The sequence below is a fragment of the Sceloporus occidentalis genome, unplaced genomic scaffold, assembly GCF_023333645.1.
Source record: "Sceloporus occidentalis isolate IW3139 unplaced genomic scaffold, rSceOcc1.0.p SCAF_9, whole genome shotgun sequence".
NCBI lineage: Eukaryota > Metazoa > Chordata > Lepidosauria > Squamata > Phrynosomatidae > Sceloporus > Sceloporus occidentalis.
In genome coordinates this window covers 1,512,123-1,528,710 of record NW_028316989.1, presented here as the reverse complement: position 1 = coordinate 1,528,710, position 16,588 = coordinate 1,512,123, and the positions used below count along the sequence as shown (strand labels likewise).

At 45.4% G+C, this 16,588-nt stretch overlaps 1 protein-coding gene across 1 annotated transcript; it reads right to left on the bottom strand.

The window, feature by feature from the left end:
• Positions 1-70: 70 nt before the first annotated feature.
• On the bottom strand, positions 71-16,219 carry RASSF2 (Ras association domain family member 2). The gene is made up of 11 exons (XM_089537542.1): positions 16,121-16,219; positions 9,838-9,929; positions 9,510-9,585; positions 8,634-8,785; positions 7,752-7,840; positions 5,982-6,142; positions 5,419-5,520; positions 4,890-4,941; positions 4,411-4,532; positions 2,699-2,796; positions 71-2,253 (listed from the first exon to the last, which is right to left on the bottom strand). The coding sequence occupies exons 2-11, from the start codon at positions 9,894-9,896 to the stop codon at positions 2,184-2,186; spliced, it is 981 nt and encodes a 326-aa protein (XP_089393668.1). The 5' UTR covers positions 9,897-9,929; positions 16,121-16,219; the 3' UTR covers positions 71-2,183.
• Between the last annotated feature and the right edge of the window lie 369 nt (positions 16,220-16,588).

The following is a 16,588-nucleotide window of genomic DNA, read 5'->3' as shown; positions in this document are numbered from 1 at the left end:
CAAGGAGTTGCAATATTAAATATTAGCTCCTGGCGTCTATATGCCAATTATTATTATTAGCTCCTGACTTAACAATATTAGTCATAAATCTTGGCTTCCAAATTCTAAGATAGATCTCATAGTTCACCTCCAATAAAATGATTTAGTGCCTGTTTATTTAACCCCAAACCTTGCAACATTTCAGGACTTGCGCCAAATTCTACACTTACCTATATCCTTATCTCATCCCTTCTAGCAATTAAGACTCAGGGATCGCAGTTGCATTTCTATCCACAAAGTGCTTTTAATTAAAACAAAATAATCTAGTTGCATGTGCTTCATATTATATACTGAGCTGTTACAGAATTGTATTAAATAAAGACATGTAGAAGGAAATTGTGAAGAAGAGCTATAAACTCGAGAAGGAATGCAACCAAAACTGTACAGACAAGAGTCGCCATTGCGAGTCGGTTTGTGCTATTTGGCCCACAAACACTTCCCTCGAAAGACACACAGCGGGGCTCTGCTTTTCACACCTTTCCAAAAAACATCCACACAATAACACCACTTGTATAAATTATTGCTGTTGCTTTCCTGGACATGTGATTTTTGGCATATAGAGCAATACGAAACAGGAGAGGGAAAAAGTCGGAGATTCGGATTCGCTTTTCAAAAAGACCCAACAACACGCAAAATATAGCTATAATTAATCTAGTGCAATTTAGATGTGAAGACATCTAGAGAAGGGGTTTAGCTAGAAGAGAAAGATAAAACTATGTCGCAATTGTGCAGCAGGAACCAAAACCCACTTTTGTTGGTGGGATGCTTCCCAAGCCTCATTCCCACTACCTTTTAAACCGGTTCGTGATTCGGTTCAAAGCTGTATAAACGACCATGGTTCCCACTTAATCTGAATCACTGAAGCAATTCCAAAAGGGAGGCCATGCTCTAGACCCATTTAACCCACATCTTTTTGACGCTGGGTTTTTTCACTTCTCTTTCGATAAATCACATTTGCGCAAGTAGGAACCAGAACCGCATCGGAATCGATTCAAATTTCCTCTTTGGCTGGCTGGAAGCGAATCATTTTGAATCAATTAACTGTGAATGGGAACCATTAGTGGGTTATTATGATTTGATTCCATGCCAGATAATGCGACCGGGGCAAATGTAGTGGGAACCATGCTCCGATTTCGAATCGATTTGGATTGGAGACCAATTTATCTGTAAGTGGGAATGAGGCTCCAGTCCATTAAATGTGCTCAGAATATATATATATATATATATATATATATATATATATATTTTCAAGACGTGGGTGCTTGAATTCATGGATAAGGAATTTGTGGATACAGAGGACCGGCTTTGGGTATAATGCAATGATGAGCATAAGCCTCAGGCAGCAAAATGTCATGGGTCAGCGTCGCTTGGAAAAACAAGAGGAAGAGGAAGGAAGGGCCAAAGCGGCAAGAAGAGGTAGACAAGAGGGCTAAGCCCAAGTCGAGGGATGACCTAGACCTCCCAAAAAAGTAACTGGATGCAGCTGCTGGAATGGGTAGGGGAAAAGGTTGGTTAGGTGGGCAGAGAGTGCCAGGGCAAAGCTATGCCAGCAAAGCAGGTCAGGAGCTTAATACTTCCCTCTTAGATCGACATTTGTTATTGCTAAGTCAGGCAGCGGGTTCGAAAGACTACCTTTGTTGCAAATAACTCCTCTTGTGTGCTACCGCCCAAAGAATAAAGTCATAATTCGAGCCAACTTTGTGGTTGCTTCAAGTCATTTCTGACTCCAAGTCTAAGACAAACCTATCATGGTGGCAAGATGTGTTTCGAGGAGGTTTGCCATTGCCTTCCCCTGAGGCTGAGAGAGTGTGACTTGCCCACAGTCACCTATTTTAATAAAGCAGTAAGAATGTAAAAATTGATGGATTAATCTAAAAGTTTATCTTTTAGGGAAGCCAGCCAGGAGGACCCAAGACGGACGTCTGTCTGGGGCTTAGAGGTATACTTCTCCTATAGGCAGGAGTTGCATTGAGTTCACCTTCAGTAACCAGGGAGGAAAGGAAGGCAGTGGGCTCCAGGCTGGTTCTGGGTTCAAGTTTAGTTCCAGGGAGGAAGAACAAGCTTTGCATTCTTCGCGTAAACAGAGATTCAACAACGAGTATCTCTCTTCTCCAGGCTCCGTCCCTTTCTGGAAAGCAAGCGCTTCAGATGGCGGCTGGGCCTTTGCAGATCTCGCCCAGCCGCTGCTCAATCATGGCGCGAAGGCGCGAATACCTGCAAGGAAAACGTTTATTGGTTTTAATTTTTTTTCTGTTTTAATTAGGCAATTTTAATTGTTTTTAAAACTGTTGTTTTAATGTGTTTTTATACTGTGAGCTGCCTTGGGTCCCTTTTTGGGAGAAAGGCGGGACAAAAATAAAATAAAATAAATGTATGAATACCTATAATTGACAAAGATCCAAAGATTTCAAAGTGGTGTACAATACACACACACACAATATTTAACATCTATCTATCTATCTATCTATCTATCTATCTATCTATCTATCTATCTCTATCTCTAGATAATTGGATGGATGGATGGATGGATGGATGGATGGATGGATGGATACTCACGTTTTGCAATACTCATGAAATGGTAAGCCTTGAGTACCAGAAGCCTTTGTTTCCGGAGGACTATAAAACCCTGTTCTTGACACCCAGAAAAAGATGGACTTACTTGCGCCGTAATTTCTTCACTTCGCGGTCTTCTTCCTCTTTGAGTTTCTGGATGAAGCTTTTCAGGACTGGCATTTCAAATTTGATATATTGTGCGACCTGGGAAGGTGGGACACAAGCAAAAGAGGAATTGACGTTCCTGCAAGACGCACACAACTCCCGAGAATAGGTTCGCCATGCTGTTTTCATCCAAGAACAATTGGTGTGGACAATAATAATAATAATAATTATTATTATTATTATTATATCTCACCTCTCTGTGCAACACAAGCGCAGCACATCTGGCAGTCAATGTTTTGTCTTGTGCGGGTGCACAATTGGACAAAACTGTCCCAGAATGGGAGGGAGACCCACAGATCCATAACCAAGCCAAAACCCACTTCTGCCTTTCATATAAAAAGGGAGCAAGGTAGTAAACTCACTTCTGGGAGAAGCCCAGAAAAGGTGAACTGGGAAGACTGGAGAGATCAAGGGCCACAGAACCTACTTTGGTTCCATTGTACAGAGTCCTGGGATTTGTAGTTTGGTGAAGCACCAGCACTCTTTGGCACAAAGAGCTAAAGACCTTATAAAACTCCAACTCCCAGGATTTCATAGAATGAAGAGCACTTACAAGTGGTGTGTCAAGCTGCATTATTGCTATGGTCCCAACGATCCCATTGCGGATCGTTTTAATTAAGTGTTTTAATGATTTAACTTACATGTTATTATTGTTATGTTGGTATTGTTAGGTTTTATATGTAAGGAAGCAGGGAATAGCGGGATTTATTTATATTGCAGGAGTTTTATTGTGATTGTAAGCTGCTTCGATCTTGTTGGAGAGGCGGGATAAAAATAAATTATTATTATTATTATTATTATTATTATTATTATTATTATTACAGTGTAGATGCACCCTGAGGCTTGATCCATAAGTCAAGGGGGAGCAGGATGACCAAAACCAAAAGAGGAGAAGCCTCAAATGTCAGGGGTCAAGGAATAACAATGGAATAAATGCTAAAACCAATGGGCCTCAAATGGCCAAAATCAGAAAACTGGAAATGAGGTTCTGGTCTGGTGTGGCAGGAAAGGAAATGGAGGCTTATCCTTTGTTGTAGTATGCTTTCCAATGGTTTCTGGTTTTTGGTGACCTTAAAGCAAATTTATCACAGTGTTTTCTGGGCCTGAGAGTATGGCGCATTACAGACCGCCCAAAACGGGCGGTCTTACGCTGCTGCCGGTTGCTGCGTCCAGGAACCGCAGTGGCCAAACCACATGGTTCCCGGGCGTAGCAAGAAAGAAGCACCGAAATGGCGCTTCTTTCTGTGGCCTGGAAGTGGCGCCACGAGGCACTAGTCATGCATTCGCGGTGTCACTTCCGCCGCACGACGTCCGGACACTATGCGTCCACAACGTCAAAATGGCAGCCCCCGTGTGACGGGCGCCACCATTTTGTACAGACCCAGTCCGTACTAGAGTTAGGGGCGTCAGGAAGTGACGCCCCTTCCTAACCCTAGTACATACTGGATACATACTATAGGTGTGTTTGTAATGCACCTATGTGACTCATCCAAGAAATCAAAATGGCTCATCTCCTTGCAATGGCAGGACCCCAACCAGAAGCAGTATCCCACCCCTCCCATGTTGCCCTATGGCTGGAAGGAATTAAAAATGGCAGGTGCCAAGGCACCTCGGTAGACCTCTCCTGCAAACTTTAGTAGTCCAATGACTCACATCATACGTGATTTCCTCCACCTGGTCCTTCTCCATCAGGAAAACCTTGCAAACCTGTTCGCACGGTCCCTGCAGAATCCGCGCGATCAACGGGTAATCGGTGGCCTTCAGTTTCTGTTTTTCTGCATACAAGGAGAAGGATGAGGAGCAGAAGAAGACAAGAATCAGGGGTCCCTTCGATGCATTCTGCACCTTCATCCGCAGGGAACAGTGTCACCAATATTTGGAGCAAGAGCAAATAAATCTAAATCATTCAAGAAAGCTCCCCATTGGGGTGACCCAAATGTGGTCCTCCAGAAGCAGGTCTAGTTAGATGTCAGAAAGTGAAGTGGAGGATATGGAAACAACCTGACTCCCCAAACACACATACTGTGAATTGGTAGCCCAGATCTGATGTGACCCATGGACTTGTAGGTTCTCAGCTCAATAAACCGTTGTTCTACTCAACCCAGACCACTACTAGCAGCCTACTCACTCACCTCCGCTGGTGTGAACAATGTACAACGCAAATTCTTCTGCTGAGTTTTCAATCTGAAAATATGAAAGAAAAGAAAAAGAGAGCAGAGATCATTTCCATGCACTTTTGCCCACATATGTGTGTGTGTGTGTGTGTGTGTGAGTAGGTGCCTTCAAGTCGCCAGTCAACTTATGGCAACGCCATGCACTTTGTAGGGTATTCTTATTTCAGGGGAAGCAATGGGCAAAACCACCTCTATAGATCCCTTGTCTAAGAAAAACATGAAATTCATGGGGCTGCCATAAGTCAACAGGTGACTTAAAGGCATGTGTGTGCGCACACACACACACACACATACACATGTGTGTATACACACAAGGAGCCCTCTGAGGTGGTTTTGCCAGTTCCTTTCTCTGAAATATAGCCTTACAGCGCCTGATATTCATTGTTGGTCTCCCACCCAAGTACTGAACAGGGCTGACCCTGCTTTACTTCCAAAATCAGAAGAGTGTTGCCCAAAACAAAAAATTAAGAATGAACACCAAACCTGCCTTGAACTTGTTGAGCAAGAGCTTCAGCACTTGGGGGGTGGTCATGGTGCTGTTGATCCGGACATTTGTGATGGAGCCATAAGCCGGCGTGAAAACCGATGTCTGGGGGAAAGCAGAAAAACTTATCAGAATATGGAATGATTGTAGGGACTGGGGAGGGAGAAAGAAAAAGGAGACAGGAGGATTCGTGAGTTGCAGAGAGTTGTATTAGCCACGCATTTGGAAAGCAAGCCCAATAAGCCATGCCTATGTTTGTAGGGACTAAAACTGGGGAAAGAAAGTGAAAATGTAGCCAATGATCCAGTGACAAGGCTGCAAAGAAATATAGACTTTTGAAGATTGATCAACAATTAATATTCATATCATAGACAGGTTGAGTCTCCCTTATCTGGAATCCCAAAATCCAAAATATTCCAAAATCTTGTCCACATGGATGGCTGAAGAGTGACACTTTTGCTTTCTGATGGTTCAGTGTACACCAACTTTGTTTCATGCACAACTTTATTGTAGAAATGGCCACTGATAGAGAATCGATGGAGAGGAGGGGAAAAGGGAAGGCTCACTTTGTGGTTGTAGAAATGGCCGTTGATGGAGAAGCGGTGGCGCTTGATCCGCCGCTGTTCACTGGGGGTGCGGAGGTTTCCTCTGCGACGCACTCCGACGTCACTCCTTGTGCGCATCAGCTGAGGAGCATCTTCTTGCTGGGCTTTGAGGTCTTGGTCATCTGGAAAGGAGTTTTGGAGGAGGGGAGAAAGCTGTGTTTAAAGAACCTGGATGCATAAAGAGATTCAAGATACCCAAAGTCGCTGGTTATTTTAAATATCCAAATAGACATTCACCGGGCTTATTGGGGCCTGCAACCTGGCACAGCAAAAATCATATAGCTATTGAATATTCTTGGCAAAAGAAATGGACACCTGTGTCAGCAAAGAGATGGAAAGGGGTGGTTTGTGACACACACACACACACACACACACACACACACACACAGAGCAAGAACTTAATTTTTCAGTAATTGTACCCATAGCAATCCACTCTTACTCTTATTTTGCCCTAATTCAAGTTCCTGGGAGAATAATCTCATTTATAACATTGACTTCAACAGGAAAGGGACAAATAGGAAACTGTGATGGAGTGCTCACGATGGCGTTGCATGTTTCTATACACCTGGATGCTTTTTGCTCAGCCTGCAAGAGAAGAGTCCTATGCACCTCAAAAGTTTGCACCACAGAGAAAGAAACTCACTGCCTCACGTGCTTTGAATTTCTCATTGCGCGCATGGGTGAATCTCTCAGCGCATGCACAGATAGGACAGCTTGGATCTAGAATGGTCGGACTGATTTCTATTCACTTTCAGATGAGAAAGCCTTCAAAGGGCAAAATCTCTCCTCTCTTCTTCCACAGGAAGGCTGATGTTTCTCGGAGGGACGCAGGGAGGGAGAGTAAGCCCATTATGGAAATGTTGATTTCTCCATGGCAACTCTGCTTAACAATGACTCCTCTTGTGGCTTTTGGAAAGAGAAGAGGGCTGGCGTTGCCAAGGGTGAAAAGAAAGAAGAATCAAAACTCACACGATGCAGTGGACATGTGTTTTGTTTTTCAGGCTGGTCACGTGCGAAATGAACTCCTAAGAGGAGCCCTGCTGGATCGGACTGAAAGCCCCAATGCAACATCCTGTTTCCCACAGTTAACCCCATAACAGATGCCACTGAGAAGCCTAACAGCCAGGAAAACAGCCCCTTTTTGCACATCCCAGCAATTGGGATGCTGAAATATATGGCCTCCAGTACGGAAGGGAGTATATACACTGAGTTCTTCTCCATCAGTTGTTGTTGTGGTGTGCCTTCAAGTCATTTCCAATGTACGGCGACCCTAAGGTGAACCTATCGTGAGTTTATTTTTTGGGCGAGATTTGTTCAGGAGTGGTTTGCTTTTGCCTCCTTCTGAGGCTGAGAGAGTGCGACTTGCCCACGGGTTTCTGTGGCTGAGCAGGGATTCAAACCCTGGTCTCCGGAGATGTAGTCCAACATTCAAACCACTACTGCACACTAGCTTCACCAGTTACATAGTGCAAATGCATAGCCACCAACATTTCAAAGGTAAAAGCCAGGACACATGTGCAGCCAAGCAACATCAGAGTGTAGCCAAGATGGCAAAAGGTCTTCATAAGGAAAAACAGACAAGTTAGGAGAGGATGCAGCTTCTTGCATTTGCCTGACCCAACTGGGAAGGGCAAGAATCCACCCCACTCCTCTTCCAGCTCCAGCGAATTGAGTGCCAACTCCTTTTGCCCTCTGTTTTGTACCCCGTTGCCAACATCTCTCCATCCTTACCGGTTCCACCATCGGTTCCATCACCATCCGAGGAGGGTTCGGCATCCGTGACCTGAATGTCTGGTAAGGTTGTGGGCTTTAGGACTGACCTAAGCATCAAAAGAGACAAAACACAAAAAGTCAGGGCTTGCAACTCAAGAATCAGGTTTTCTCCATGTCTCCCAAAGTGTGGTCTGATGGAAGGGATTATTACTAGGAATGCCAGCCAATTCAGTAAGTTTTACTTGACTTTGATTGATGTTGTATACCTTCAAGTCTTTTCCTGTTTATGGTGATCCTATCATGGAGTTCCTTTGGCAAGATTTGTTCAGAAAGGATTCGCTTTTGCCTTCCTCTGAGGCTGAGAGAATGTAATTTGCTTACAAATTTGTAAGCGGGAAATTGAACCCTGGACTCCAAAGTCATAGTCCAATGCTCAAACCCTCTGCTCTTTCCTTTCTGGGCCAAGGATAGCCATTTTCTGAAGATGCCAGCCACAGATACAGGTGAAACATCAGGAATAAACTCTTCTAGAACATGGCCACAGAGCCCAAAAAACCCACAAAAAACTATTGCCATTCAAGTTGTAAAGGCAGGACTCAAATCCAGCACCAACCTCCAGAACCAACCCTAATTCTAATTCTTAAAACATTTAGGAAGACACTCTTTTCCTCTCTCATTTTTTCCCCTTTCTGTTCATTCAGTCCTCATCCTCACATCCACTCCTTCTCCTCACTTTTGCTTAGCCTTTTCCCCTTCAGACTATCTCTGCTCCAGGGCCTTGGAAAAGTTCAGACTAAAATACAGAGCAGGTAAACGGACATGGAATCCAGCAGCCTACACAGTGTGCCTCTCAGAGAGTATGAGCTATGAGAAGTAAAGAGCAGTCATGTTTGTACCAACCCATGCGCTCCCAGGTTGCAGCCCGAATGCCAGGAGGAAGAGGAAGGCGGGGGGCGGATGCGCTGGTTGTCGTCCTGCATCTGCAGTCGGATCGGCCGGCGTAAACCCCAGGAGATGTTGAGCAAGCCTTCCACAATGAACTCCCCTTCTTCCTGCAGGGAGAGAAGGAAAGACATTCTGTTGAATGGCCCCCAAAACTGCCCAGCTGCAAGGATGCTGTACAAAGACCTCCATGGTCTTTGCACAGGAGTATTGTTTCAGCAGATTGTTGTTGTGTGCATTCAAGTCATTTCTGATTTATGGCATCCCTAAGGCAAATCTGTCATTGGGCCTTTGATTTATTCCAAAGAGGTTTGCCATTAACTTTTCCTGAGAGAGTATAACTTGCCTAAGGTGGGTTTCCATGGTTAAGTGAGGATGTGAACCCTGATCTTAATAATTTATTATTATTATTATTATTATTATTATTATTATTATTATCATCATCATCATCATCATTATTATTATTATTATTATTATTATTCCCTCTCAGCCCCAGAAACAAACTGTGACATGATCACCTTTGGGTCACCATAAGTCGGAAACAACTTGAAGGCACACAATCACAGCAACAAGATCAAGTCCAGGGCCCTGAGCTGCGCTCTGAAGAAATTTCCAGGAGTAGCAGTTTTCCTTTTCCCGAATTTAAAAACCCAGACATTTCTTCTGGCCACTTCCACTATTTTTATAATTTTACGAAGGACCTGTAATGCCCAGAAAGCCTTAAGGACATAGACCTGGGCCCTAGACAATATGCAGTTGCCCATGCAGTACACAGCACCCGGGTCTTGCATCTCATCCTCTCTCCCATCTGACTCTGGGGAGTTTCCCTCTTACCTCTCGATGTCGCAGCTGCAAGTTTTGGCCTTCATAGTACAGGTTGTATGTCTTCAAGTGTAACAGTAGTTCAGTTCTGAAAGGGTTCAAGTGGAAAGAGATTCAGAAAGGTGCACACTGAGAATGGGTTACCACCAGATGCAGCCCCAAGAGCTTGGCACAGCCGTCCTCCAGGGATCCAACACCTGCTCCATCTCCACCAGCTGAACTCTCAAGGGAGGCATGACAAGATTGGACTTCTGTCCCAATTCTGCAGCACCAGAGTTAATGCATACCATAGTGAACCTATGCCAACAATATAATCTAGGCCACACTCTAGTTTACTTACTTGGAGATGTATTTGTCTTGGCTGCACGGGACCAAGGAGGCATCTCCGATGTAGTCCATTCTTGTGAAAAGTCATTCATTGGGACATGAGGACTGCATTTAAAGAAAGAAAAGGCAGTGAGAAAGACAATGTTGCAGAGTGATTAGAGCTACTGATTCGGTGACCTGGAAGACATGAAAACTCAGCAGGCCATCTTGGGTGAACATAAACCCACTTCTCCAGATGCAGTACAAGCTCCGTCTCTAATCTCCTGCAGTTGGAGGCTGGTTTGGCTTTAGCAACACCACAGGTGTCCCCCAGACAGACAGCTGTTATTTTGAAAGACGCACAGCAGGAAACGCAGAAGTGTAAAGGCAGCAACACATCCGCCTTGCATTGTTCTCCGAAAGGAGGGTGGGGATGGGGAGAAAAGCAGAACAGAAGCACTAAGAATATCACAAGCCACCAACAGAATGGCTGCCCAAGTTCCACGCTTCCTGATCCTTTTTCCCCTTCCTCTTCTCGGTTTCATAACCGCCCCTGCAATGCAAATTTCACAGCCACTGAAGAACGCGTTTCCTCCTGTCTGAGCCTTTGGAGATGTCAGGGCCAAACAAGAGAGTCTGGGGCCTGAAGCGAAAGACAAGATGCCTGCCCCACTCCCAGCAGCCAACATGAACAGCAACTCAGAGAATGAAAAAGCCGGAAGAGGGACCACAAGGGCCACCTAGTCCAACCCCCTGCTATGCAATACATAACCAAAGCACAAAAGATGCCCATTCAATCTCTGTTTAAAGACCACGTCTTGACAACATGCAGGCTTAGGACTAATATCTTTGCCTGGTGAAGGCGTCAGTGAAGCTTCGAAAGCTTGCGACATGTATTCTGTGCATTTGGTTTGGCCCAATAAAGGTACCTCTGTTTGGAGGATTTTGTATGTTATTGTACTTTGCCACATGGCCAACACAGCTACCCACGGATAGGGCACCACCCTTTTGTAGCACAACATCAGGTGGCAAACTTACAACTCTTTTCCCTTCCCAGATGATCACATGAATATGTCTTTTCCCCTTCCTGCTGGGTTCCCCTCCTCGGCTTCAGTGTGCTCCATCTTTCTTATCAGGGATCTTTCTATTTCTCCTTGCCAAATTCCTTTCCTTCCTTCCATTCATCATCAGCTCCCCTGTTGGCTGAGAGACAGGGCCATCCATCTCCTTAATGGGAGCAGACTTGGTTGCAGAGGAACAAGGGATAAAGAAATGAATAGAGGGAGAGAGAAAGGAAGATGGAAGATGATGGGGATGAGGATGAAGAAGACAGACTATGGTGCTCCTCTGTTGAGGGTAAACCCCCCCAAATGTCTCTGTCATAACATGTGATTGTTGCCACATCCGTATCTTTCTTTTAGTGAGTTTTGCTTTGAGATTTGTCGTCAGAAAGTAAGTGGGAGCTCAGTTTGCCAACCAAAGCAAACATTTCTGAGGGCATCCCACTGTTTCGAGAGGGGAAACAGGTTAGCCACGCTAATCGCAGGGCCGAAGCATTCACCTTCATGTCTGCTTTGACCTTCTAGGATTGAGCTGATAGAGAGCTCTACAGCTGCAAATGGAGCAGCTCCAAAAGGGGAGGCTTTTAGGTGGATGGCAAACCAAAGAGGGACAATGAAGCCTGAAAATGAATGCATTCCAGGGACAGCTGGAACGCCTGCAAGGCTGCTGAAGCAAAGAGAGCCCTTTTGCCTCCTTGACAATAGTCCAGGCTTTTCCTTTTGTCTCCCACGCAGGTGGACAAACCATGACCCTCATGCAATTCCCCAGCCGCATTTCGTAATGCGGTGATCCAGGCGCCAAACCTTCTTTGCCAAAAGGTGCTGGTGCCCAACAAAACTACAAGCCCCACAACTCTGTAGGATGAAGCCATGGCAATTAAAGTGGTGCCAAACTGCATTATTTCCACTGAGTAGGTGCACCCCAAGTACAAACGGCTGCAACTGTGTGCAATGTGAACACTCTCAGACATCAAAATAAGAGGAAGCCTCTTCTTCCCAGGTCCCATTTTATAGACAAATTGCTAAAAGGCAGCCACCACAAAAGGATTCTTTGAAGCATGTGTGCTATTTGTCAATAGACAGTCCTAGTTTTTTGCCCTCCTGCTGGCCTAGGATTGCTCAGCGCATGGGTCCCATGTGCCCTGGAGGGCAGGTCTTGATTAGGCTGACCATGCGTGGCTGTTTTCATCTGGGTAGCAGCTGCTAGTTTTGCAGAACAGATGGGTTTCTTGGGATCAGGAAAATGGTTTAAAGATATTTTTAGTTTGGATTATGGGGGTCTTTGGGGGGAAGGGAGGCGTCAGTGGTCCCCTGAGAGTGATTATATGAAATGAAAGCAAGATGTGTTTTGGTTATGGCTGCCTTTGGATCCGGCCATTCAGGTTCCTATTGCTTATATGGTGCTGTTGTCATTTCTGACTTACAGCAACCCTAAAGTGAATCTATCATAGGGTTTTCTTGGCAAGGTTTGTTCAGAGGGGGTTTTGCATTGCCATCCTCTGAGGCTGAGAGAGTGACACTTGTGCAAGGTCACCCAGTGCATTTCAGGACTAAGCTGGGATTCGAACCCTGGTCTCCAGAGTCCTAGTCCAACACTCAGACCACTACACCACTACGACTGCAATGACTCTATCCTACAGAAGATTTGTAGTTTTGTGAGGCACCAAACCTCTCTGACAGTACCAGGCTCAATACCACACCGAACTACACATCCCAGGATTCCACAGGATGGAGGCATGGCAGTTAAAGCGTTATCAAACTGCTTTACTTCTGCATTGTGGAAAAGATGAGGTGCTCTTTATTGCCATTAACTACCAACTTGATGATAAAGCTGTATCATAAGGCAGAGATGGCAGCATGTTGCAGACTGATGCGACCAATGCTGTCTAGCCACATCTCTCTCATTTACTGCCACCTGAGAAGCAACATGGAAAAACAACCGCTGAAAATAGAAAGCACAGATTTTGTAGAAAACAGAGTTGTATTATTTAGACAGGTAGACGTATAAACAGTCGCAGCCACAATAACAAAGACTAGCAATTTATGGATGCCAGCACAGCATGTTGTTTAAGAAGTTTATCACACTGGGGCTGATGCTGGCATTGAAGAGAGATTAAAGCTCTTTTAAAGCATCCCACAAATAAAGCAAAAATGGCTAGAATTGTGCGACTGGTCATTGCACGAATGGTCATTATGGTGACCCTAAGGCAAAACTATCGTGGGGTTTTCTTGGCAAGCAGAAAACTCCATAGGGTCACCATAACTCCAAAAAATGACTTGAAGACACACAACAATAACAAGCAAGTTATGTAGCTAACTAGTTAAACTCTAAAATTCCCACGAAGGATCCTTCAGCCTCCCCCAGGAAAGTTTCCTTTCGTCTCCAAATTTCTAGCATAGCAGAAACACGGGGAAAAACGGATGCCTAGGAACCTTCTGTTTGCAGCCTTAGCTTTCCCTTTTGGTCATTCCTTCCATTTTGAAAAGCTCAGCTGAAGTTTTAAGTTACTGCGATGCTAGAAATTTGGGGACCAAAGGGGAGGCTCATGGGAATACTTATGGTTTTTTGCTAGGAATGCCCAATTTTGCCCCCAAGGTTGAGTGATGGGCAAAAGGCGAGACCGGAAGGTCATGAAATAAACAAGGGATGGCTGTTAAATCGTGCCACGAAACCAATTATGGCAAAAGCGCTGGAACCCTGGGAAGACAGAGGAATCGTTATTCATTTCTTTGGAAGAATAGTTCAACCCCAGACCGAAGATCTATGGCAGCCCTAATGATGCTAAACCAAACATGGTCCACTGAGCAAAAAGAAGCCCTATTGTTCCAAAGTGGGCACATCTACACTAACCTTGGAGATGGGGAAAATAGAAAACTTATCTCATTAATTTAACCAGGGCTTCTCATTACAGGGCTCCAAATGGCATCTTCACATGCAACTTTTTTACTTTTGGGAGTCCAGTGACAATGCATTTCTGATATCACTTTATTTGCGCAATTGCATGTGATAATCATTTGTGCAATTACTTGCCATTTCCGCTTCATTTGCAGGATGGTTTCAATGCGCTTAAATCCCTCTTTAATGTCAAAATCTGCCCCAGTGTGATAGTCTTGAAGACAGAGCATGAAAAACAGTGCCTTGCTCCCTCCATTTTTTCTCCCCCAATCCGACGCAAGGCCACAAACATCACTTTTGTTATCTGAAATCCCAGAAAGTTGAAAGGTTTCCATTGTTGTGCAACAAGGAGAAGTGAGTTACTGTTTCACCCAAAGTGTCTCCTCGGTTCCCAGGGCTGGTTTTGCAAGACCCTCTCCCTCATTGTTTGCCTTCGGATGCAACAGGCTTCTTTCAGATAAGAAAGGCCTTGAGGACGCTTCATCCCGACTTGAAAACTTTGGGGCTTTGCTGAAATTGGTCTGTTTTAAACCCTAAAAGAAAAACCTCCTTTTGTGCACAAATCCCCCTTTATTCTCTTCAATCCCTGACCCAGTTTTGCAACTGTTCCAACATTGCACAGAGGAAAACTATGATAGATAGAGACCAGGGTTCGAATCCCTGCTCAGGGCAAGTCACACTCTCTCAGCCTCAGAGGCTGGCAAGGACAAACCCCTCTCTGAACAAATCTGGCCACAAAAAGCCCACTATAGAGTCGCTATAAGTCGGAAACAACTTAAAGGCATGCAACAAATGCCTGGTTTTGGAACTACTTTTATAGAGGAGTTTGAACTGTTTCCATATAATTTGGATTTAACTAGCCGGTGTGGTGTAGTGGTTTGAGCGTTAAGACTCTGGAGACCAGGGTTCAAATCCTTGTTCGGACATGGAAACCCATTGGGGGACCTTGGCCAAGTCACACTCTCTCAGCTTCATTGGAAGGCCTATGAACAAATCTTGCCCAGAAAATCCCACGATAGGGCTGCCATAAACTGGAAATGACTCGGAGGCACAAAGCGACAACAAATGTAAGGTTTTAAAGTGTTTTTGTCCATCATGCCTTGCTCCGGTGGGTCAGGAGGCAATAAATAAAGGCCTTGGATGGTTAAATCAATGGTATTAAGTCAAGGCAGGCTCAGAGTACAAAGCGATGTGAGGCTCCAGATGTTGTCTGGATGAAGATCAGATCTTATGGCAAGAGATTAAGCGGACGGCAAGAGAAGGAGACATCACCATCGACCGCAGAAGAAACGGTTTCGGAGGCTGTAGCTTTTGCAGAAAAGGAAGAGGGAAGAGTATTGCACCATCTTCAAAAATGATCAAATGGTGTAAAGATATGCTTCTGCTTCCTCTCTTGCTTCAGCAGAACTTGAAAGTCAGAGGCAAAGAGACAGAAGAAAAAGCAAGTATGAAAAGCACTCAGAAACCTTCCCCAACTTGGCTGGGCCCTCCAGAGACCATATATCTCCAAAGACTATATATCTATATATGGCTACCATTGCCATCTCACTCTCTCAGCCTCAGAGAAAGGCAAGGGCAAACTTCCTCTGAATAAATCTGGCCAAGAAAATCCCAGGATCAGTTCGCCTTTGGGTTGCCATAAGTTGGACACAACTTGGAGGCATGCAACACACAGCAACGCCACAAAGCCTGTGACTCTCACCACTAGCCTCTTCTCCCATGTACTCTCCAGAGTCCCAAAACCTATTCCAAAAGTCAAGGGATGGGAAGGATGTTTGAGGAGGCCTCTCTGAAGAGTACTACACTCTCCATCATCCTCAACCACTACAGAAAGGACTTTTTTCTCCCCCAAGAAAGATTCCTGGAGATGAACATTTCAGTGGTTTCTAACCCAAGTGACCCTTTTTCTCTGCAGGACCCACACCTCCACATTTAACCAGAAAGAGGCTGGAAGCCTAGCTTTTGGGGATGCTCCAGCTGGATCTCCTGCACTGAGCAGAGGGTTGGCTTGGATGGCTTCTGGGGGACCCTTCCAGCTCTTAGGATGCCAGGATTCAAAGGTACCAAGGGTTTGCCCCCCAAGACACACACTTGGCCTTTCTTTTCCAAGTCAGGTTGAGAGGGGGAGGCTGAAGGAGGAGAAAGGCCTCCCCCAAAAAAGAAGGTCAAGGTAGGAGGGAGGCTAGGAGACAGGATCCCTCCCAGAAATCTTTCAAAGCCCAAAGTAAGGACCTGATACTTACAAATCCCAAAGAGGGACCTTAATTCTTGCAAACCCCAAAGTAGGGACCCCGATCCTTAGCCCTTTTGTTTTGCAAAGTCTAGAGGGTTTGCTTGTGGGGCGCAGTGGATAGCCTTACCTTGCGATGCTCGGAGTATTGGTGGCAATGGCTGCGCAAGGGTCCTGGGTTCAGATCCAGCGCAGAAGGGAGCCCTCCGGAGCTCCATCCAAAGGAAAGAGAAAGAGACACACAGAGAGAAGGGGGGGGGGGCACCAGAGCCACCGCCTTTGGAGGGAAGCTGGGCCAATGGCTGGGCTCCTTCCTGCCCCCGCCTCGGGATCCTGGGCTCTCATTGGAGGAGGAGAAGGGCCAGGCAAAGGGGGGGGGGGGCTCCAGAAGGACAATGCAAGAGCAGCTGGCTGGGAGGGAGCAAGGCTTTGCAAGGAAAAGGAAAGAGGGTTGCAATGCCCACCATCCACCAAAGCATCAGGTATTGCCCTGCCCAAAGGGCTGCAAGGAGGTAGGAACTTAGGAGAAATGGATTGCAACTCCCAGCATCCAGGAACGCCACCTGCATTGAAAGGAGAGGTGACAAATGGATTGCAA